The 25,136-nt window shown below is 43.2% G+C and overlaps 1 protein-coding gene across 6 annotated transcripts in view; it reads right to left on the reverse strand.

Moving 5' to 3' along the window:
• GRIP2 (glutamate receptor interacting protein 2) overlaps nt 1-25,136 on the reverse strand; it is a 385,893-nt gene that overhangs the window by 133,865 nt on the left and 226,892 nt on the right. The window contains exon 1 of one of the 6 annotated variants that reach the window (XM_079964499.1): nt 10,780-10,959. The exons of the other annotated variants lie outside the window; for them this stretch is intronic. Within the exon in view, the coding sequence (XP_079820625.1) occupies nt 10,780-10,858 (79 nt within the window). The 5' untranslated portion in view covers nt 10,859-10,959. Of the gene's footprint in view, nt 1-10,779; nt 10,960-25,136 lie in introns of those variants that run through there. 6 annotated transcript variants of the gene reach the window in all.

The following is a 25,136-nucleotide window of genomic DNA, read 5'->3' on the forward strand; positions in this document are numbered from 1 at the left end:
GAACGTATAGGTCAGTAAAGAAACTAAGATTAAGAAACTGCCAAGAAAAATTAACCGAAACCATAAACTTGTTCATGCTTATAAAATAAACTTGATTATTTGTTAATGTTAACAACTGTCTGGACTCCGTGTGTACCCGAGAGAAACGGGTTGGTGGCAGTGAGGAGGCAATCACAGTGGTGGCACAGGGATCAATAGACCGTCAAACGTCCGGGGACCCTGTGTGATCGCCACAGAGTGTCATATTTATCTCAGCCATATATATAAAGACATTCCTACCCTGCACATGCTAGCTAGAACCATGCCCATAATAGTTTATAAAAATCAGTAGCAAAATGGCCCTCTCAATGATTCTATCTGGGAGAGCAAACCCTCCCGTCCACACCTCCAAAATGGTAAAAGATCAGGACCAGGAAGACAGTTTTTCCTCTTAGACAGCTGACCTGCAGAAGAGAAAGTTGATGGAATTGTCCTCCTCCCTCACCTGTGTCAGTGGTGATTCTGGCTACATTGTCCCTCAGCAAATGGCAAAATATGCCCAGAAGCTCTCTCTCTCCCCACACCCAAATATTTAGGTGTAGAGCAGTGACAATGTTCAGGTCAAGAGTGCAAGGCTACTATTGCCTGCCATACATTTATTTTCCAGACCCATTTCCCTCTTCCCTTCTATAACGTATGTTATTTCTCATGGGAGGAATTGTGGGATAGAGGAAAATCTCTCAAAATTCTCTTCACAGATGGATGCTATCTAGTCAAGTGGGGAAAGAGCATCCTGAAGAAGTAAGCTGCGTACCATTTGCAAGTTTCTCCTCCAACCAATCTCCCCACAAAACAATGAAAGAAGATGGCTTGTGTCAGGGGCTCAGGAGCAGAAGCACAGGGAAGAGGGGAGATGGAGAGCGAAGGGGAAGAATCTGAGGGCAGCGTAGGGGAAGATGACAGTGGCCCGAGAGATTCCATGAGCCTCTCCAGCGAATCGGAAGATTCACAGAAGGGGGCTCCGATGGCCAGGGCAAGGGGGGCCCGGGGAGGGACGCACCAGAAGCTAGGGGCCAGCAGCGACTCCCAAAGCAGCAGCTGGAGATCGGGACCAGTTTCCCCACCAGAGCGTAGCGGGGGGGAAGAGTCCCATGAGTCAGGGCTGACCACGCCCTTATCGCTGAGTGAGGGAACGGAGGGGAAGTCAGATCCAGCTAGCCCCCCCAAAGGGGGAAGCAGTGACAGGAGCAGTGTAATGGTCAGGAGGAAGGTGGCCGGGTGGGCGCGCGCGCCAAGTTCAAATGTACAGGCGCGCGGGACAGCAGGGAGCTCGGATTGGGAGCCAGGTCCTAAAGCACGCCGGAGGCAGGGGGAAGAATCCGGGGACTCTTCAGCATCAGAAGAGTCCAGAAAGGGCAACACCCCGGCGGGCAGACGGACCCAGAGGAGGAAAGAACAACGGAAGAGGTGGAGTAAGGCTAGAGTCTTAAACTGGTGTCTAGGGGGAGGAGACTCAGATGGAACTTCGGCGGTCTAGGGTTTAAGACGTAGAGCTGCGCGCTACGGCTTTGGAATGGAAACTGAACTTCAATAAAGACTTTTGTATATAACCACGACCTGGCGTTGGTCCTCTGTGAGCTGGGACCTTGGGCAGCTCTGACAGCTTGTATTAGTCATTCATTCATATCCCTAGCCAAAATGTTATTCCCAAATACATCTCTGATCTGGTAGCCTATGATAGAAAGTGATTCTCAATTCTTCCCTCGTGTTTTTCTTTCATTGCAGTACTTCATGCACCACTAGGGAGCAGCATATGCCTTCAGCTGGGAAAGAAGTGGTCTACTCTACTGAGTACTTATTAAAATGGCTAATGTTATTATACTGGAGATTAGATTTATTCTAGTTTTTAAACCCACACACAGACACGCAGCAGTCTCATTTAGCCTTGGTAAAGAAAGAGGAACTCCTGATGAGCAAGAGGGAGCCGAAGAGCCTTTGGGTATGCATTATACACATGAAATGAGGTGAAAATGAATGTGACCTGAGCAGCCATCTTGTACGAGCTCAAATAGGTCACTGGGTAAAATGTTAAGTTCAAGAAAGAAAACTAAGCAAAAGGAATAATGAGTGCTAATTTCTCCTAACGTACACATATTTGCAAAGCAATTTCCCCTAATATAATGGATGCTTGTATGTTATTTTAAATAATATATGCATTTTTATTAACACTTTATCCTAGCATATGGATTTCTGTACACATTACTTGGCTGGAGAACAGCATTGTGAAAATTCAGGCAAGTGTCAATTTCCAAGCATGAATGTTTCAGTTCGTGTAGTCTTCCCCAAAAGTGCAAATTCTGTAAGTTCACCTTTAAATGAGGACCAAATCAATTTTCTCCACCATCCTAGTTGCAAGTTGCTTGTACCATGAGTTTAACAACCACCACAGGCCATCTCATCTGCCGTTTCCAAACCAAAATTTATTTTGACAAATGCTCATCTGCATTCAGATCCTGAAACGTAAATCTCCCTTTAACTGCTATGAGCATGGTAAGGTGATTGAACAGAAGTAGGGCTGGGTAGCCTGAAGGAAAATTAGTTACCAAATAGCCAAGCATCCTATGAAACTGAGTGGCAAAAATGATTCATACATTGAATCTGGTTGTTCCATTCTGATCAAGCATCGGGTGCCTGTTTACGTCTGAGTTGGACACGCATTGCCATTTTTTTATTCAGCATATGGAGGAATTAAACTCCATGCTGCACTACATTTCTGCATCAAAGAGGCAGGCTGGTCAAGCACATATTTAAGTTATCATTTTAAAATTCCACATTTAGTTTAGCCGCTATTTCCAGAGTGCCCGTGGGGATTTTTCAGGATCCACACCTCCTTTGCACAACCTTCCCTATAGGCCCTGCACGGTAGGAAGCAGCCCTGATGCCTCCCATTCCTTTCCAGGATTTCCCAACTCTGCTAAGTAGTAGATTAGGGTAGCAGACTGCACACATGTGTTGCATTCCCCAGCTCGCACCGAGAGCTGCATGTGCCCAATATAGGCACCACTCAGGGGTGTCTTACCCATAGAGGCTAGTGGCGCCAGGGAAGAGGCGGAGGCTGGACGTGGTGCCTCCCGGCATCAGCTCGCCGCCCTCACCCTTCTCTGCCATGCCGCACCAAAGCAGCACCATGCCCAGAGCCACCGCCTGCCATGGCTACCATGGCACGAAGAAGCCAGCTGAGCCGGGAGCCGCCGTGTCCAGCCTCTGCCTCTGCCTCTGCCTCTTCCCTGCCGGAGGATCTGCCCTCCAGCTGCTGCCCGCCTCCTCCAGCCCCACAAAGCTGGGTGCATCATCAGCGCTGTCCTCCCTAAAAAAGTTTGACAACTCTGGGAAACGGGGGGGGGGGCGCTGGAGGGATCTTGGCACCACGGATATGCTTAAGACAGCCCTGGCACCACTTCCCGTGCTACTGTCTCCATTAGGGATTGCATTTTCTGAAAGCTCCGATGTCAAGCTTATCCACATGGATTTTGTTTTTATTCCTTAATCCCGATGAGAAGAGGGTTAAGATTTTCCCAGTTCCGCTAACAAGTCAGCTGCGTATTATACACAATATATGCATGCATATTTCAAGGGTCCTAAAGGAACCGGCACCAATACAGTTACAAACAGTGCATATGACTGAATAAAAACTATTATGAATCAATGCTTATAAAATTGTGCTGCAGAAATGGAACACAACATGGAGTTTGATACTTTCGTGTGCTTAACGTACGTAAGACAGCAATGCATGAACAGCAGCTTTGACATAAGCAGGCACTTGATGCAGGAGGCAGTCTGATTCTTGATCAAAACGACCCAAGTTCATGTATAAATCCTTTTCAAAACACCGCTAATCTCATGTTATGCTTCAGAATGTGTGCATAGCGGCACAAGGCATTTTCTTCCAAGTTGTTTTCCCACCTCAAACTTATATGCAGCATCACTCTCCCATTGAAAATAAGCGAGACTTGAAGAGTGCTGAACTATCTGGATTTTGTCCTTACTCCCATTTCTCTACATGGTGTTTATATCAATATATAATAAAGATTATTTTGGGGAAAATAAGTAGCTGTCATTTCTTCACCTTTTTTTTAAAGCCATTTTTGTTTTACACCTTTTGGCTACTCAAAAAGGCAATTGAGTACCTCCTATTCACCAAGTACGATAAGAAATCTTCAGTTCCAAACGTACACTCTTCATCCCAAGCATTTAATCAGTTTGCCATTACACACAGTGTTTATAGCCTCCCTCACTGCACCTGCAAAACCATTATTATCAAGACCTGTCTTCTTGGGAAGGTGGCCATTGCAATCACACTTCAAAATAATTACTCTTATTCAACTTTTGCATGGCTGATGCCAACAATTTGTAGACACTGAAATACACGCACACTAGTGTTCTCGAAGCTACCAGCATGAGTTTGACCAAACTGCGGGAGGCAGTGGAAGACAGGAGTGCCTGGCGTGCTCTGGTCCATGGGGTCATGAAGAGTCGGACAGGACTAAACGACTAAACAACAACAACAACATGGTTTGGCTGGAGAGATATCACAGAATGTTCTGTTGGTTATGAGAAACCATGAGAATTGAATCTTTGAAGCCTGCCCTTAAAATGGAGGTTATCCACAGCAGAGCACTGGAAACCTCAGGCACACTTTCCAATGTCCTTAGGAATAATAATAATAATAATAATAATAATAATAATAATAATAATAATAATAATAAACTTTATTTATATCCCGCCCTCCCCAGCCAAAGCTGGGCTCAGGGCGGTTAACAACAATCGGGCGGCTAACAACAACAATGGTGCCCAAGAACGATTCACGATACATGCCATGTCGGAATTTGACTAGAGAGACCCGGGATTCACATATGACATTATTGCAATCTAATTTGTAGCTACCTGGGAGTACATAAGTACCACTGACCTACGTAGGAAAGCCATCACAGGAAAGAAGCATCCAGCCCCTGCTTGATCGTTTGTCTTATTCTCCAGTTTCCTCAGTGCTAACTGGTCACAAGAATAGTAAAACTTGAAAGCCTTGTTGCCATCTCAATCACTTGGTACAGCAAGTACGCTGGGGCTCCAGTAGATGATATGATTACTGCTGCTGTGGGGTGGGGGGGAGGAAGAGTCCTCAAGCTACACTGTCCCCCACTTCTGGTCCACTGCATTGTTGTAGGGCAGTTTTCCTGTCTTTTAAAAATAGATGTCCAAGACCATTAAATATAAAAGTAACTACATAAATTAGCACTGTCTCAGGCCTGTCAAACTCAATAACTCTTGACAAACATAGCTTTCCATCTAATTAATTTTGCCAGGAAAAAGGAAGAAATTCAGACTGCAAAAAGCCATTGGAGATTTAAACGCAGCTTCTCCTCTTTTCTCTCTGGCTATGGAATTTTCTCCCACCCGTAAGGCATCTTTTGTCTTCCAACATCAACAATCACTTTATAGCATTCTCAGATTAAGTCAGAAGCAGAGGGTTCCCTCCATTAGACAATAAGACCCCACACACTCTCTCTCACATACACACCTTGCCCAACAACTCAAAAGATGGCAGCTAGATTCTCCATTAATTTAGAATGAAATAATTTAGGGTAGCTGAAGAGCTACCCTAAATGGAAAAGCATACCATAAAAATATAATGGATGGAAAACTAGGGACATTGATTTTAAAATCAATCTTCTCAAATCAAGGATTATTGTCTGTTGTAGTCATTTACTTTGAGGTAGCCTGTTCTGCTTTGTTTTTTTTAAAAAAAACAACACACTAGGGCGTTTATCCTACAGCCTTAACAATTCACAACATAAGCCTCACAACCATGTGAAATAGCAGTTGTGCATTCATATATGTGCATTAAACAATACACCCTCACATACTGCCTACGACCAGAGAGATAACTTCTAAAGGTCCTGAAGATGGTGCTGACTGAATGTTGGCAGACAGACAAAACATTTCAAATGAAGAAGTCCAGGATGCTTCTTTTGCTGTCGGGGCAGAATTCACAACCTACCTCCTTGGGTGAAAAGACACTCATGACCGACAGCTGACAAAGGAATTGTTGACATCCGTTTGTCCCAGGAGACAATAGTGTGTGTGTGTGTTTGTGTGTGTGTGTGTGTGGATAAAAAGAGCCAGGGTTGCCTCAAGATGTCGTTGGACTCCCAGCTTCCAGCCTCAGGAGGCATATTAGCCAGGCTGTAAGCATAGGTGCCTGCAACAGTTTTCATGATCCCAATGACTCTCTTTCCAGCTGTCGTGATCACAGGAAATAGCTCTGGCTGTATCTGTGTACAGAAGGAGTCAGATTATCACTTCCCCCATGAGATCACAGGTGTGTGCAAATAGCCAAAAGAGGGCTGCAGCTGCTTGCTACGTAGACAAACTGTTTGAACAAGCCCTTATTACTGATGTGAGCAAAACCCGAAGCCTCATTTGTGCCACGTTAATTGCCTGAAGAAGTCTCCACATGCTCACAGGACAGCAGGGCTGTACCCCAAGTCCTGCCACTGAGGTCACCAGGGTCTCTGCCATGCTCCCTGATGCCAACACACTGAGCTCTATTTATATAGGCTTCTACGGCTCATGAACTCTAAGCGCATGGGATTCCCACTGGGATATGGCTATGCCCAACATGTGGAAGAGTGTGTGGGGCTTGCTGCATGACTAGTGCATCACTGCCCCATAGTCATGTGGAAATGCCTCATATGATTGATGTGTGAAAGGGGCTTTATTAACCCACGCGTTCTTAATGGTAGAACCTGAGCCATTGAGAAGTACCTTCCCATATGCTGTAGCTTACTTCCTTACCATATTGCTTGAGCCCCTTTACCAAACCACTTACAATTTCACAGTATTTTTTAATAGCTGAACCAAGAGGATGCTATCATTTACTTTATATGTTTGCAAGGGATATAAGCCACTTGTTTGTCCTCTCATTATTATTTGAAAAGACAGCCTTTACAACCACTACAGGGAACAGGCCAGCAATAGACTGGATGCTTTGGGATTGCAGATACTTAACAGGAATGTCCTTTATTCCTTTCCAATTAAAGTCACATCTCCCTTAAAACTCATCAAAGCACTATTTAATGTCAGCCTAAGGCACAGAGATCCATGAATACTTCCGTCTCAATACTACAGTTATAATTAAGGTGTAAAGGGTGCGTGTCAAATTTGGTGTCACCCCGATGAAATTCAAGTAGATTCTCTTCTAAGTCACAGCTCTGTAAAGAGCTCCAGTTGATTCAAAATACTTCATCAGCTTTATTTGGGCTCCTTTGCGGTGCATTTAGAGACCTAGCATGCAAGAAGACTTTCATCCTAGTAATGGACTTATTTAGCAAGTAGAGTCAATGTTTCACATAACTCTGAAAATCCACCTTCCTACCGTTTTGCCATTGGGCAAGGAAGCTCTTTCTCAGCTCCTGCGCTGCCACCCCCAGCCAGATGAACACATTTCTATGATTTCTACAACATGCATGCAAAGAACTTACACTGTATGGGGTGCCACAAAATGAAGAAGTATTTCAAGGGTTATCAGTGCTATCAGAAGGCCTCCCATCCCAACTAAAGTTCAATATTTCAACAGCAAACTTTAGTTTGGCACAAGAGTTCATGGCATAAGCTTTCTTATCCGCATGCTTCATAATGGGACCAATGAGAATATCTTAAGTTTCATGTACATCTTCAGGCAAATATATTGGTCTCGGTGAATTTGCTACAGGATGCAAGGGCAGCCTTGTCTCACACTATTCTCATTCTGCTGAAGGAGCCAAGTTGCCCAGGAGGAGAAACCACCATCAGTTTGCCGTACTAGACACAAGAAGACTGCCTACAGGACTGCTCGGCATAGGCTCACTCCTTGCTCCTATGCTGTTCAGTGTGGGATTGACTAATTTCCAGATAGAGCCAATGCTGGCAGGGATTCAACTAGAATCATAGAAGAATCAGTCTCTTCAACCTCTTGCTCTAAAAAGCAAGACAGTTCTTCCTTCCTTCCAAGTAACAGGGTGAAGGAGCTCCATACTCCATAAACAAGCACAAGAAACAAGTTAGTTTAAAAACAAGTCAACTTCAAACCATATATTAACGTCATGTTTAGATATAATCATAGAACAGTACAGTTCAATGGAACCATGAGGGTTACCTAGTTAATCCCCTGTGTTGCAGAAATCTTTTGCCCAATGTGGAATAGCCTAAGATTAAGAGTGTCATGCTCTACCGACTGAGCTATCTCTACTCCGTAGTTAGTGTCCTAGACCTAGTTTAGTTTTATGTGAATGAGCTTCAACGTCCTCTTGGCCTTCCCCATCCCCTACAACCAACTTCAAACCCTTCATTAATACAGCTTGCTTGTTGAAACCAACCATAGTTAATGTTAAGCTACACTCTCCAAACACAACCAGGAATAAAGCCTTTTGTTCTATTTCCTGGCATTACGAAGTGGAAGCAGCAAGACCCCTTCGCCTTGTTGAAGTTAATTAGTTGCTTAGCCAGGGCATGCAAACCATTAATCGTAGGTGGATAGCTTGTCACCCTGCAACACAGAGGGCAATGTGGATGGGGGTGAAATTGGTGCATTCATGCATGTTTTTTCCTCCTTGTACATTTACCTAATCCCTGTTCAGAACGCCTGGATATGGCTGAAACGCTGTTGCCTCAAGGCAAACCAAGTTGCAGCATGGCTCCTCAAACACATCATCCTCTGCTCTCCTACCAACACATGAACTGTACATTTTATCTCTTTCCATATGAACAACAATTTGTGTCATGCAGCCTCAAGACCTTTGCACGCAGCCTGATGTTCCTGTCTGTAGTTTTTACAAAGCCACTGCTCTACACCTCCCTGGGAGAGTCAGTGTTGCTACTAGGAAAATGAGAGACAAGAGCGTCTTAGAACTCTGAAGAAAGGCTGTATTATTTAGGCAGTAAATTCTGAGAAAGTTATGGAGCACATTAACACATAATTATGCAAGTCACTCCAATGATTGGATAGTCAAGTGACAGGTGTAATAATTCTTAACCTCTAGAAAGAAGAGCAACGCTTCATTTTTATGGGGGAATTGATGGATTGCTTACCACTCAGATATTCTCATGAACAGAAAATAAAAGAGCATCCCTTTTTAAAAAGGCATCACAGGCATTTCCAGCACAGAAAAACCCCACCATTATTTTGTTTTAGAGAAGGTTCACTAACCCTGCCTCTATGTTGAATACATCCATAATTTGTGCCATAAAATACACACAATCACAGCAGTCAAAGTAATGGCAGTTGCAAGAAAAAGTTTCTGATCTTGCTTCAGTGCTTGAAAAGTAGTCAGATATACAAAAGGTAAGGAAATTACGCGTTCCCCATCTCTGGTTCTGCATGCCAAGAAAACCCTCATCTGCTTAGTTTATAAACACCAGACTTTTCCTAAAGGTGCAGGGGCAATTCAAAGACCTTAAAAAGGAAGAAAGGGTAAAGCAGAGGCAGGCAAGTAGAACCTGTTTGCAAGTATTTCTTGTTCCAAACAAATAATGACATTTTCTCTTGTGTCCAGTCCTATATATCCCTCCCCGATTACCGTCTTCATCACCATAAGCTTGAAATAGTTTCTAGATAACAGGTATTGGCTGCAGATCACAAGCACTATTACTCTAGATCTCATTGAGATTGACGGGACTAAATATGGGTTGCAAAACCGTACACTTTGGCTGCATCTTGAAGCATACCAGAATAGTCTCTCACCAGTTTTAAAATCATTACTTCTGAGTAAACTGTTTAAGGGTTAGACTTACCATGTAGTTTTATGCATGCCCAAATAATTTTTCTTTTCCACAACCCCTCTCTCTTTCTCTCTCCACACACACAAAACTAACCCTCCTATGTATGTCTGATTGAGTTCAATAGGTACGTGGGCTTTAATTGTAGCTTTAAGCATTTTAGGCAGAGTAACACCCACTAACAATGACAAGCCTGCATTAGAGTTTCTATGTACCAACTAGAAGCAGACACTTATTTACCAGGGGAACCATTTAGGGAGGGCAGGAGACATTTGCCCCACACTCAGTGTTCTTAAGACCATGCACAGTTATTTCTCAGTTTGAGATATAAAGAGAAAATGAGTACTATTAATACACACTGCAATGTTTCAATTTAAAAAAATCCAGCAGGAAGTCTTTTAATATAGCTTCTCTGCTTTTGACTAGAACCTGAAGAACCACCCCTTTCTCGTTAATAAGCTACCATTTTTACAAGACGACCAGCTTTCATGCTAGCCAATACACAGAAACATTCATGTGTTCAGCCATGAAATACATAAAGAGATTGTCAAGAGGGAAAAAAACCTCATTAAACTAATATAGCAAATTCTCCCCCTTCCTCCTCTACCCGTACAGCTAATCATCTCATTAGAGATGCAATAAAGTCACAGAGAAATTCAGGTAGTTTTTCCATCTACAACCATTAGGAGCCCACCAGATGTCTACAGTGATAAAAGAACAGGACCCCCATGCTTGTTCAATACAGCCTCAATGAGCTCAAACGACATGCTAATTTGCCATGCTCATCAACAAAATATAAGCACCCTTGGTTTATCAATACCTCAGGAGCGTATTATCCTGTTACATACAGCCCTCCAGTATGAGGCTGCGGCACATTTGAAAAGGAAGTCTCAGGCAAAACACTGAGCAGCTCATCCCATCCCTTCATTACAAAGGTGATTAAGCCACCAGAACAAAAAGAAAAGGGCCCGTCACAAGTGCAAATACCTCTGAGTGCCCTCCACCGGAGGAAGGTCTGAAAGAAGTGCATGCTCTTTTTTTTCAGTCCCAGGGGAGGAAGCAACATCAGTCTGACCTGGCGCGTTCCACCTTCACAGGACTTGGGTTACTTCAGCATCTCCCCACGCCCAAGCTCAGGGCAGCCCCTCAGATTAGTAGGTCCAGCTCTACTGAAGTGCAACCTGGTCCAATCAGCTAATCACCCATGTAAAGGACTAGCGCTCTCCCTTCCTCACTCCAACTCCCCAAACAAGCAATTAGCATGAATAATTACAGTTCTGATTATAATACCCAACCAAGTTTGAGCAAGAAGGGGTGGGGTGGGGTGGGGGAACTATAATTAACTCTTTCTCAGAGATCAGTTGAGCAGATTGTGAAATATCACAGGTCAGCTTAGCTACTGCTGGGGAGAGTGCTCTAATGCCAAGACAAATAGGTGTGAGGGAGACAAAGCCAAGACTAATATGCAGAGCTTTGTGTATTAATTACTGAAGGCAGGTTCAGTAGACTTGGGGAAAGGAGAAAATAGCTTAGGGGGTCCATTGTGCAAAACATTTACCACACAGCACATTACAAGGCAACGTATTTGTATGAAGGTAAGTCACAGTGCTGCACTTCAAAGAACAAATTCATACGCTTTTAAAATAAATAAAGGGGGATTAATAGGATTTGTTTTGCCCTCAGTGGTTCTGGCATGTTGAACTGAAGCACACTTGCAAATGGTTCATTACACGTCCAGGTTACAGGACTTTGACACAAGTCTCAGCACAAGCATTGTCACTTCTCCAAACGTTTATAACCACTAAATTTAATGGACGATACAGCATTGGAGGGTAATGAGATTTATGGGGATCATACACATAATTGGTACAGTGTAGAGGGTCTGGGGTAGCAGAGGCACAGGTAGGCTGAGACTAGGTAGCCTACAAAAGACCACGCTAGCAAGGAAAGCCAAGAGACTATCGCCATCCTCCTCACTGACAGCCAACAGCAAACAACAAAGATGACCCCACAACCCACTTTCTAGATATACAAACATACTGCAATACATACGCATGTATTTCAACTCTACAGCACTCCATACTCCAACCCACAGCAACTTTGGGATAGCCATAGGAAAATGGAGACCTTCCATAGCATTATTTGATCTACATTTTAAAAAGGGGTTACTAGCGTAGAGTAGAGCTAGATAATGACTCCTCAGCTTTATAGTTGGGAGAAGAAGATGGAATTTAAGCAGGTGCTGCTCATCAGGCAAGGGTGAAGAGAATTGCTGCTGATGAAATTGCTTTCTCTATGCACTTAAAGATACAAGAACTCTTTAACATCTGGAATGTTACTAAGTAGTACCCCTGTCCATTCTCAAGTTAACTTTGCTGTAGAATTAAGTATTGCTTTTATACGTCTACAGAATGTTGTTGTTTAGTCGTGCCCAACTCTTTGTGACCCCATGGACCAGAGCACGCCAGGCACTCCTGTCTTCCACTGCCTCCCGTAGTTTGGTCAGACTCATGTTTGTAGCTTCGAGAACACCGTCCAACCATCTCGTCCTCTGTCGTCCCCTTCTCCTTGTGCCCTCCATCTTTCCCAACATCAGGGTCTTTTCCAGGGAGTCTTCTCTTCTCATGAGGTGGCCAAAGTATTGGAGCCTCAGCTTCACGATCTGTCCTTCCAGTGAGCACTCAGGGCTGATTTGATCTTCTTGCAGTCCATGGGACTCTCAAGAGTCTCCTCCAGCACCGTAATTCAAAAGTCTACAGAATACTGTAGTACATTATTGTAGTCATCTCAAAGGCTGAAGGTTATAGGACTGTTCTGGAATGAATGACCAAAGGTCTCAATCCAAATGATTACCCATGGGTATGTTTTCCTCAAATTTAATTTTGAGGAAATTTATTTGGGTTCATATTTGTTGTTGCTGTTTTGGAATATAGAACTATTTTAATATTACTATAATGTTTCATTTAAAACACATGTGTACTGGAGATTGCTGACCTAACACATCTGATTACCTGAAGTCATATATTTTTGGACCCTCTCCCCATCATTAGCAGATTTTTTTATTTTTTTTAAAAAAACCCTCTGCTGAATTTTTATAAGTCCCCAAGCATTAAAACATTAATTTTTATGCAGCAAAGTCTTTCAGCACAACTCTAATTTTATTTATGAAGCCAAGGTACTCAGGGCAATCATACAACATAATAAAGCAAATTAAAATGCAATAAAATATTTAGACACTAATGTGAGCAATTTCAAATTTCTCTAAGTAGGTCTTCAGAATGCTGTTGTACAGAACTGGCATTTTAAACCTCACCCTCACTTAAGAGTTTTGTCATTTTGCTGTAAATAGATATATTCAGTGCCATGAAATCAACAAGCAGCTGGGGTTATAGATTCATTTCTACAAAGGCCTATCCATACATTTAAATGTTTTCATTTGTCCTGGTTATAACAGTGCTATTGTTACAACCATGGTAGGAATCTCTGATATTTTGGAAATAATACCCTAGGCCCTGGTTCAACTCACTTTTGGCACATGTGGTAGCCTAGGATGGAGGCAGAATCTGCCAAGCCATACTTCGGAAGTGAATGCAACTGATCTAATCTGCCCAGAGCAGACATAGGCAAACTCGGCCCTCCAGATGTTTTGAGACTAAAACTCCCATCATCCCTGACCACTGGTCCTGTTACCTAGGGATGATGGGAATTGTAGTCCCAAAACATCTGGAGGGCCAAGTTTGCCTATGCCTGGCCCAGAGTAATGTGAGGATTGGAGCAGAGGGGCAGTTTGGAACATGCACACTGAAGTATCCCCAAATCTTACAGATTTGCATACAAGGTGATCTGAGGGTTGTCTGTCTTTTCTTTTTGTCTGAAAAGCACATTCAGCCTGTATACAATGACAAGGTGAAACAGATGTTTCCTGCTGCCATGTGTGCTGAAATCCTTGCATCAAGTTTTCCTGCGAATGACAAATCTTGCTGACGTTCCCTCACTCTCAAGTGGGAATCCTATGCACATTTTACATTTCAATTTCCTCCTCAAAACTCAGGACCACCTCGTAAACACACACAACTAGTACCAACTTGTAAGGTTTTGGTTTGTTTTTAAAGTGTACATTTAAAAAACAAACAAACAACGGTGTGGATTTTTAAGGATTCATACAGATTTCTTCTAAAAGCCCTGCATGGAACCAGGACAAGACAAACCTTAGTGATGTTCTGGCATGGCGCAAATTTTGTCCTTGGAGCCATCTCCCAAGTAGTAACAGCAGTAATAATTAGGATGACCAGATACAAATCAGGAGGTAACAATCAGGCCTCTGGCTCAGTCACTGACATCCCTAGGTAGGGCTGGGAGAGGCCCTGTCCGAACACATGAAAAGACACTACCAGTCAACGTAGACCCGGTGTGGGGAGCCTTTGGCCCTCTGGATGTTGCTGAACTGCAAATCCCATCACCCCTTGCCATTAGCCATGTTTGCTGTGTGGTGGTGGCCCAAAGGGCCACAATAAATATGATAATGTGAACCCCTATAAATCCTTGAGTGTGCTTCTAATAGAGAAGTTATGGTAACCTATTGCTTTATGAAACTGATGATTTTGCAAGTTGCTGGGGGCCCCCACACACTGGCGCAGAAGTACAGCTAATATGTGAATCACAAAGATACAGCTCATAAGCTAGAGCATAAGTTGATACATGGTGCAAATGGCTACGGGTAACACAGGTTCCCAACATGCATACTAACACATTGTAAGAGAAATTAGAACTTTAACAGAAAGCGGTGGGAATCAGAACTGAATCAGCAGAAATTGCTAATGCTTATTGTGCATGTGTATTAAACATGAAATGAGGTAATGATGTATATGATTGGTGGAAATTGAAATGCTTTGTTTGAAATTTATAAATACCCCTACTGGGACCACCGGGTGGGCTTGCAGTTTTGCGAAACAATTCAACTATAACCTATTGCCTAGCAATAAACAACAATGGACTCCTAACTCCTTTTGTCTCTGAGTTTTATTGGTGTAAACTCAGAAGATAAGCCATTTTTGGCTTACAACAGCTGGGGCTGGTGGTTGTTGCAGTTCAGCAAATGCCCTCCCATGTCCAGAGCACCACTCTTGTGCGCAGAAGGAACAGTGAGCAATGGTGAGAATGGGCGGTAGCAGCCTCAGGGAAGTGCAGCTGTGTAGCTCCAGCTGCCCAGTAGTCTCAGCCCTGCTCTGGGAAGAGAAGTGTTAGGCTAGGCAGCTGTAGCCCCCATCTAAGCATCAGGTCCTAAAATAAATTGGTGGAGGCATCAGCTGCAGCGAGCCCTTTGGCTCCCCTGCATTTTCCCCCACAGTGCCTGTTCTGCAAAACAGGAAGTTCAAGCTTTCTTCCACACAAGATGCAAACAGTTACGCGACTCCTTCGCATTTGCTTGCCCAACAGCAGTAATGGCTGCCAAATTTTCTACTGGCCCTCAGGGCCTGCTTGAGACGTTTTCCTGCCTGAGGTGGAGTAGTAAATGTAACCCCCTGCCTATACCCGGCGGGGGGGGGAATACAATAAAAATAAAACAAATAGCAATTTCCTGTCATTTTATGATGCCCCAAATCAATGGCCTATTATGGCAGCCTACTCACTCTTTGCCTAACAATAAGGCTGCCCCTGCTGTTGTGTTAAGAGTCCTATCTGGGCCCAGGCCAGAGTGACTCATGTCTTCCTTTTGGTCGTCAGCTCCACCTTTCACAACCACTTGCTTAACAAGTGCAAAATATTATGAAGTCCAGATTTTTTAAAATAAGGCTTTTATATTTGTTGGAAACATCCCAGAGTGGCCGGAGCAACCCAGTCAGATGGGCAGGGTACAAATAATAAAATTGTTATTGTTATTATTAGGCTGAATGTGGGCCAGATTTAAGCATCTTCACCCACTCTGAACAGCAAGACCTGGTGCGAACATCGTGATGCAACACATCGTAGGTAGTGCTGAGGCCTCTCGAGGTTCCATGTCTGCTTTAAGGCCTTAGGAGATAATATTTCACACAAACTTCTGCAGAAGCAGAGTCTTGGAAGTCAGGCAGCGTGCCTACAATGGATCTGACAGGCATGGGGGAAGAAAAGAAACTCCCCCTCAAACATAGCCTGAGGGGGAACTTGCTGTGTTCACAGGCTTTCTGACATAGTACAAAGGCCTTTGGGAGAAGCAAGCAGGGGCAAAGCTTTAACAGCCAAGGCCCAAGGCCCCCTGTGAATGTAAGGTCTAATGACTCGATCAAAAGCACAGGGATACTCTATTATTTACAGTGCTTGTTCAGTAGCTGAAGGCTGAAGTAAACACAAACCCTCCAACATTTCTCTGATGAAAATAGGGACATCCCATTCCGTAATGATAATTTTACTATTTATACCCCACACATCTTACTGGGTTGCCCCAGCCACTCTGGGAAGCTTCCAACATATTGAAAAACATAATTAAACATGAAAAACCTTCCCTATACAGGATTGCCTTCAGATGGCTCAGAGGCTGGATGATGCCATACCCACAAACATTTCTCATATGAAAATAAGGACATCCTAAGGAAAAGTGGAGGGACGCGGGTGGTGCTGTGGGTTAAACCACAGAGCCTAGGACTTGCCGATCAGAAGGTTGCGGTTCGAATCCCCGCAACGGGGTGAGCTCCCGTTGCTCGGTCCCTGCTCCTGCCAACCTAGCAGTTTGAAAGCACGTCAAAGTGCAAGTAGATAAATAGGTACCGCTCCTGCGGGAAGGTAAACGGTGTTTCCGTGTGCTGCTCTGGTTCGCCAGAAGCGGCTTAGTCATGCTGGCCACATGACCCGGAAGCTGTACGCCGGCTCCCTCGGCCAGTAAAGCGAGATGAGCGCTGCAACCCCAGAGTCGTCCATGATGGACCTAAAGGTCAGGTGTCCCTTTACCTTTACCTAAGGAAAAGTGAGACATTCTGGGATCAAATCAGAAACCGAGAAGCCTTCTCTAAATCAGGGACATCTCAGGAAAATAGGGACACTTGGAGGGTCTGTAATAATCTCAGAGGTTAGAATTTTGTCCTTGCCTAATTTAGAAAAATCTGCCCAGATACAGACTGACAGAAAACATGAGGAGAGGTGGCGACCCTCCAGATGTTACTGAACCATGGCATTCATCACCCTTGAAAACTGGCCATGCTCGTTGGAACTGGACTTCAAAACATTGGACTTCAAAAACATCTGGAGGGCCACTGGTTCACTACCCCCATGCTAAGGCAATGAAAAGGGAGCTCCCTGGAACCAGGCTAATATTGATTAAAAAATTAAATGAATGAATGAATGCAGAAAAAATATGCTGGGGAAAACTGGAGATACAGTGCGGTAATGGACTGATAAAAAGGAAAATAAAATAAAAACTGGCTATATTCCCCACTGTCGTCAGGAACGACTGCACACTTGAGAGTTGTACTGCAGCTCTCAGTCCATATTTGGTGCACATCACAATCTGGATCTGATTGACCCCTCAGGCTGCCTTAGAAAGAGATAAATAGAAAAGCCAGGAAACCGCGGATGCCAAAGTGGTCCCTTTTAAATCCTAATTTCTAAGCTCTCTAGTCCACGCTGCATTTCAAGATAGCATGAAGTGCTCACAGGAAAACTTAAGAACTGTGAATCTCAGCAGAAATGGGGTCTGATATTATAGCACCGAGGGAGAAGGATTAAATAATTAATTACAATAGCAACCGAGTGTGTTAACAAGCTGGATCAAACTGCATGAAAGATGGCAGAAAAGTTACCTCCCTCTCACTCCTCCCTCATCTCCGATATACCGATAAAGCTCATTTATATAATATAAACACACAAAGTCGCAAAAACCTCTGCTAATTGGACTAGTAAAAATCTTTCCTTTAGTAACTGTATGAAGGGTTAGAGGCAGCAGTGAAGGGTGGTGTTGTTTAAGCAGAACTTGAGAGCTGATGCCATTTTGCAGGTCGGAGAAAAGGAGACACTGAACCTAGACCTCTTAGTCAGCGTACCTCTGATTGGGAAAGGCAGATGGCCAATCCACAATAACATTCTTTAACAGAGAGTTATATACAGAAGTCACTTGTGCATTTTTTGATGTGTGTTATCTCTGAAGCTCACAAGACGTCCTGTAAAACTTTCCTAACACTAGGAAGCGGTGAACTATGACTTCAACAAGAAATGTTAAGGACAAATCAGCTCATAGTGGCTCCACCCTGTAACACCCATAACAAGTGATGGGCAAACCCTACACCTGACCGACAGTGCAGCCAAGTTAGGATGCATGGAAAGGCAGTCTGGGAAGCAGACACAAAGCTTTAAAGTTATTTCAGCAGGGAAGAAATGGAAATGCAGTCCTTAGGAGCAGGTGCAGCATAATTGTTAGTTCTGTCCCCACTGCAAGGTGCCACTTTACTTAAAGGGACCCAGCCTTCCCCAGTTACCTCTTCCTGTGGCAGAGCAGGCAGCCTCAGGTCTTTCTGGAACTTCTGCAGTAGAGTCTGAGAAGGGCAGTGCTATATCCATGCCCTTCTCCCTCAGGTTTGGAGTGTTTTTCTCCATCACCCATTGAAGAGGAATCTCATTCATGATCTCTGGCACCACCAACCTACTCTCATTCCCAACTGGAAAATGATTTATCTTTCAGGCAGAATTCTAAATTGTGGCCTAATGTTTTAGTGCATGCATGCTCTAGCAAAGCAGTGCTGGAAGTGTAGTGTGGAGTAGTAAAGAGCAGTGCATTGCTTAAGAAGCTGTGCGACACTCCTGCTCATTATGTGTCATCCTGAGTCCCATTGCCCTGGACCCTGAAATGCAGAAGAGGAGTTCGACACTGGCACTGGTGGTGGTGATCAGACAGCAGACAGCAAGGTGCTAGCTGCTACTGTAGAGAAGGCACGTTTTCCAGTGGCTTTCTTCTTTCACCATCCCAATGTGGTGGTGGAACCTGATCCTGGTAAAAAAAAACCAGCATGAGTCCCTGGTAGAAGCAAGAATCTCAGGGAAGTTGGCCGGACTTGGTGATTCAAAGACTGGGACTGGGAAACACGTCTCCAGTTGGCAATGAGGATAATGAGGCTAGACTAAAATGGAGCAATCAGGAAAGGACAGTTTCTCATTGAGTCCAAGCAAAAGACTAAATTAATCACATTCTGAGCATGTGCCAGCGGTGTCTCCTGACCTTACTGGCCTGGTCTGATGAATGGTGACTGCATAGGCAGAAGAGCTCAGAAAGCACCTTGTTATTAATCAAGGACAGAGAAAGAATTTCAAGGTAAGAGTACCTAACTTGTACTAAAGGAATATTAGAAGCAACAGACATCTGTGTCAAGAGCCCATTATTTACAAATCATCACCATCTCTACATATAACCCTTCATGAATATGAGAACATTGCACAGGCAGACCTGAGTAGAATCCCAAATGAGAAAGGAAAAAGCTCAATGTAGAAAGGTGGGTCGTCCCCCCCCATGCTGTTTTCTTTTTTTAAAAAAGTTTGCCCCCTCCTTTATTTTATCTATGTTACTAACATCCTTCCTAAGTTTAGCATGTGATTGGTAACATCCCACTCCTTGTTTAGTACAGGGTACCTCCTCATTTAGAAGACTGGGTATTTCAGTACTTCCAAACCTCTGGTACTATAACCCCTGGATCGTATGCTTTAGCTACTTTACACATGGTTAACGGTCCCCAACACAGGAGCATCACACCCGTGTTTCCAGAGGTTGTGTCGTACTATGTACAGTATGTTGTGATTCTGTAATTGAGAGACAGTAGTTCTATACCCTCCAGGGTGAGAGTCTGCTCTGATTTAAATCTGGGTCCCTCTCAGGTGAAAGAAGGGAGAGGAGTATTAGACTGTCCAGTGGAAGTGGGGCATGAATCCATTATTGCTTCTGGTATTAGGAATATATATAATATGTGTATGCTTGACAGTGAGTGTTTTATGTGGGCTGCACTATTGTTGAGTGTGGTTGGTTGATAGAGGTGATGCTTGAAGTTGGTTGTAGTGATTGTGTGGAATGGATGATGAATGGGATTGGATAAATGACTGTATACATGCTGTATTGTTTCAATTTTTATATTATATAATAATAATAATAATAATAATAATAATAATAATAATAATAATAATATTTATTTATATCCCGCCCTCCCCAGCCGAAGCTAACAACACTAAAATAGTGCAACATTATAAAAACATTATAAAAATTAATTAAAATCAAAATTAATACTCCTTTGCAATGCTCTCAGGTTTTATCCATTTTATATTATGTTTATATTATGTTTATGGATATGGATACTGTTTCTGTATTATGACATGGTGTTATTGTACCTATTGTGTGTATATATACCCATATTTATGTATTATAAACGGCTTCAAGATCTTTTAGATAGTAAGCGGTATATAAATAGAAATAATAAATAAAATAAGCTGTTTTATATTCTACTGGGCCACTTCTCTCCAGCTTTAATCAAACTGACTCAGTAATAAGCCCACCTGCACAGTTGGTCCCATCTGAGCTTAGAGAACATAGGCAAGCTTCTTGTGAAAAGTTAAGTCAAACAAAAGTTCAAACTTTATGCCAAGCTGATACTTAGGGTTAGGGTACTGAAGGGCCATTCATTTTGATGGCTTGTTTTCATTTCATGGCGGTGATGTGGCCTGCACCACCTTTGAGTTCATCAACCTAAGAGATCAACTTTTTGAGTTTCTAGTTATAGTTGAGTTACACTTCTGATGTGAAGCTATCACATCTCACCTTTGGAGTTGCAGCAGCCGGCAAAAGGAAGCAAGACTGCCTCTCTGTGGTAGCACCTTGTCTTTTGAGTGCCTTTATCCAGTGCACCTATGGCAATGCCATTTAGATGTCACAAAAGACTGTTAATAGCCCCCAGCTTTTTAGTCATGTTTAAATCATTCTTAGATTGTTTCCATTTTAATCACTCAATAGAATGACTGATGCCAGAGTTTTGATAATTATTTAGATATTTTATATTTAAATATTTCATTTTATATTTTTACATATAATTGCCATCCTGGGAACATTTTGAATTGAAGATTTGGAATCTAAATCTACTAAGTCAATCAGTAAACGAAGAATATTATTTTTACCCATCATTTTGTGTTTGGGGGGGGTGGTTTTGGGCAGTTTCATATCATCAGATGGACTTGGAAAAAAGTTCTAGTGAAATTAGTAGCGCTAAGTTCCCAGCAAATGTGTTTAGGGTTGTGGTATGTATGCCCAGCTTTCAAGCTGCACTAACATCATGTTTTGTTTTGATTCTTCTGTACACATCCCCCTCCTCCGAATATTGAAATGAGGTCATGTCCCTTATGGCAAATCATTTACATTGCAAACTCCCCTGCTTCTCTGATTTACTTTCAAGTCCCTCAATCTGTTTGCATAATTGGGGCTTTTGAGAAAAGGAAAGTGTGTGTGTGCCTGTACGTGTGTGCGTGTGCGCACAGGCAGCCCTCCTAAGTTTTCACACAGCTGGCAGTCTGGAAGACTCCAGTACAAGAAGGGTTCAACTGATGTGGAAATAGTTTCTCTTTGAAAATAGGGAATTAAGCTCCAAAAGAGACTCAGTGCAGCTAAATTAGTCCCCAAAGTGCCAGAGAGGGAGCTGAACACTTCATCCTGAATAACAGCCAAAGGAAATAAAAAAATAGTAGGTAAATGTGGTAAATAGTATTTGATGTGTGGATTCTAGGGAATGGGAAAGTAAAAGGCCAGATGTATACGGCTGTCTTCAGGAAGTGAGAAAGGCTTGGGTTAGATGCACTTTTTTCAAACATATTGAGAAATAAAGTGCCTTAATGTCTATGCTAGCTAACGGTAGTCCTACAAGAAGGATCAGCAAATGCATTAAGTTAGTGATTTCCCAATATATGGGGCTTTTTTTTCCTAGAGGAGGGTGTCTATCATCATCACAACAGCCCACAGTTCCATCAATATACATGGTGCTTCAAAAGCTACCTCCTATTAGCACATCTGTGTATCAACTTCCTGCACAATTCCTACTGAAATACGACTGTCGAGTCTTCTTTAATGGAGGAGACCTGAGGCTATGAGTCTCTGCACAACACTGATGTATGATCCTCTACAGACTTAAACATTTTTATAGCCCTCAAGTGTCCCTGAGGCTAGCTCTTTCCCCCAGCAAATTGCCCTAAAGGACTTTTGTGTAAGTGAAAGATACAAGACTTGACCAGCCCAATAAGTTGTGACCTAACAATGGACAAGCAAGAATGCCATTCTCTGTGCTCAAGCATTGGTTTTCTAAAAAAAAAAAAACCCACCTGAAACAGCTGGATCTCCATCATGCCAGGGGCAGCTACACTTCCTGCTTTTGATAAAATTTGCACATGCTCACCCAGGGAGGAGTGTCTACAAGGTAAGAAGGAGACAGATTCTCCCCAGAGTCATGATTCTTACTTATACCAGTTCCTCTCTGTCATCAGTGGCGTTGATCTGTCTCAGTGGGGCCACCTCCTGCCATCTCTCCATTTGCTCATTTGCTTGCCACACTCTCTGCGCCCAGCCTGGCCACTTCCTAAAGGGAGACGACAAGGAATCTTCCTTGCTGCTCCAATCATTGTGAGGTCGCTCTTGAGATGGTAAGAAAATAGGCTGGGTGGAGGAAACTGATATGGACTGTTTGCATGGGCTCTGCTTTTATACACTGTTGCGTATTATATGGGAATGCATATTTTTCTTCTATGGGTGAGGATTATAGGGTTAACTTTCTGTACCTGTCCTAGGTAAAGGTAAAGGGACCCCTGACCATTAGGTCCAGTCGTGGCCGACTCTGGGGTTGTGGTGCTCATCTCGCTTTATTGGCCGAGGGAGCCAGCGTACAGCTTCCGGGTCACGTGGCCAGCATGACTAAGCCACTTCTGGCGAACCAGAGCAGCGCATGGAAATGCCGTTTACCTTCCCGCCGGAGTGGTACCTATTTATCTACTTGCACTTTGACGTGTTTTCAAACTGCTAGGTTGGCCTGTCCCACTCTGCAGCTAAATTGAGCAGAGAGGACTCAATTGCGTATATGGGAGATGACACATCTCTTCTCTGAAGGTGGGAAAATTGAAAGGATCCTGTTGCCTATGAGGGGGCAGGTAGACCAAGACAGGTAGCTAACCTGTAGTCAGTTCAAGGTGGGATTTCTAAGACATTAAAATTTTCTGTAAGCTTTGGAGAGAAAGGTAGCAAGAAATGTGTACTGGGATTGTACAGAGGACACTAGGATACTAGCCCTAGGGTATATAATTAGAGATTATTTTGCTTTAGTCAGCTGTAGATTTTCTTTTTCATGAACCTGTTGTGGTTTTGTGACAGTTGGAATGGGAGTCAGGACACTAATATATATCAATTAATTTATAGATAACTAGTTAATTTGTAACTCTACAGAAACCAATACATTTGATACACCATTGTGTTACTTAGGATAAACGCTCTGCCTGTCTCTGCTGCTCCCTAATTTTTCTGCTTCCAGAAATCAGCAAGACTGCAAACTATATAATCATAAGAGTTTCTCAGGTCAAAGCGGCTTATTCTCATCTTGGCCTGATTTCAAGAGAAGAAACTAAGGTTGTTTTCAAGATATTAAGAAAAGTACTAAGAAAATCCTCAAAAGGCATAAGCAGGATTTCTTCTTCTTTTTAAAAAAAGAATGTTAAAATTTCTGTTGTTACAGCAAATGGAGGTTTTGCTTTGCAAAAGAAAACACATTCATAACATCCATCTTTAAATAAGTGGTATTCTACAGTTTTCTCATGTTTATGGATGCTTACAATTATCAACTTCAGATCAAAGGAATAAAAAGAAATTCATTCGCTCTGCTTTTCCTTTCTGGAGTAAACTCATCAAAAGAAAATATTGTGGCTCCCAGTAATAGTTCTGAATAGTCTGCTTAGGTGGTAGGGTTCTCATTATATACAATATGATCTCTGCCTTGCTTACCAGGCAAGCCCCACTCAGTGTGCAGGCTCTGGAATGCTCTTAGGAGCTATTGCAGGGTCATCTGACATCTTGCAAGAGCATTGCAGAGCCTGTGCACTGAGTGGGACTTGCCTGGTAAGCAAGGAGGAGAAAAGCTCCTTCCAGTTCTGGAAAACTCATTGCAAAAAGCAGTTAATTTGCTCAATTTCAGTACCCTTCAGGGAAGGTATGTCCTCCAGACTGGGTTCCCCATGAGCTATTTTATTTCCACCCCAACCTTCCTACAAAAGCTCAGGGTGGTGTTTATAGTTTCTTCCCTTCACCATCACAATAAGCCAGTGAGGTAGAGACGCCTGGGAGGTGGTGTTAGGACCAAGGACTAACAAACTTTGTGGTAGAGTGGGGACAGATTTCCTTCGTCCCAGAACTCTTAAGAAATGCATCAAATCGATCCACCATAAAACTGCAAAGGTCTATCTTGCAAGCATGCACTGTTAGAAGACGATACTCTTCCATTTAGGGGGACGAAGGGAGAATCTGAGGACATCTTCTTATCCTGCCACACCATTACATGTGGCTATAGCATACTTGTGAACTGTGGTGTTGTTTGATGTCCTAAGGCCAAGCCTGTTGCAATCTCCACTGGGAACCTCTAGGAAAACACTGGGTTGAATCCACTGTGAGTCCCAATCAGAGAAGTCTCACTGAAATTAAGAAGCATGAGTGGCTAGGCTCCATTAATTTCCATGGGTCTATTCTGAGCAAAACTTAGTGGGACTATTTCATATGGTTGGAGGACAGTAACTGTAAAATATTTTGCATTGCAAACTGTAAAATATAAAGCCACCACTGAAACACTGGGTCTTTAAGGCCCATTTAGAAATAGACAGGCATGCCTTGTGAGAAGTCAGAAGGGCATTCCATAAGGATGAGGCCACCGCAGAAATGCCCCTTTCTCTTGTTCTCACCAACCTGATGAATCTAACCTGTGTGCACACTAGCAGGAGCTCCATAATCTATTTTATGCCCTGGGGAAGTTTATAGATGTGAATGTGGTTCCTCAAATAACCTGATCCCAATCTGTTAAGGGGCTTGAAAGGTCAAGAACTACCGACCACTGGCCCATGCTGGAAATTGCATAACTCTCCTAGCAGAATCTTCCAGATCTGATTGGGTTCCAGGATAGCCATTAGCTTCTCCTGGACAGGAAGAAATAAAGGCCTCCTTTCCCAGCTGAGCCTTGCCTGAGTGAGAAGAGCTCCCTGAACTCCATTGTCTCTTACATTTCTGGTCTTATCCTGAGTCTTGACTTGTTCTCCAGTCCTGGCTTCTGATTTGCTTTCTGATCCTGCTACCTCTTGGGTAGAGGCACCAGCTTCTCAGGAGGATTGAGGGA

Source organism: Podarcis cretensis (assembly GCF_951804945.1).
Source record: "Podarcis cretensis genome assembly, chromosome: 2".
Classification (NCBI taxonomy): Eukaryota; Metazoa; Chordata; class Lepidosauria; order Squamata; family Lacertidae; genus Podarcis; species Podarcis cretensis.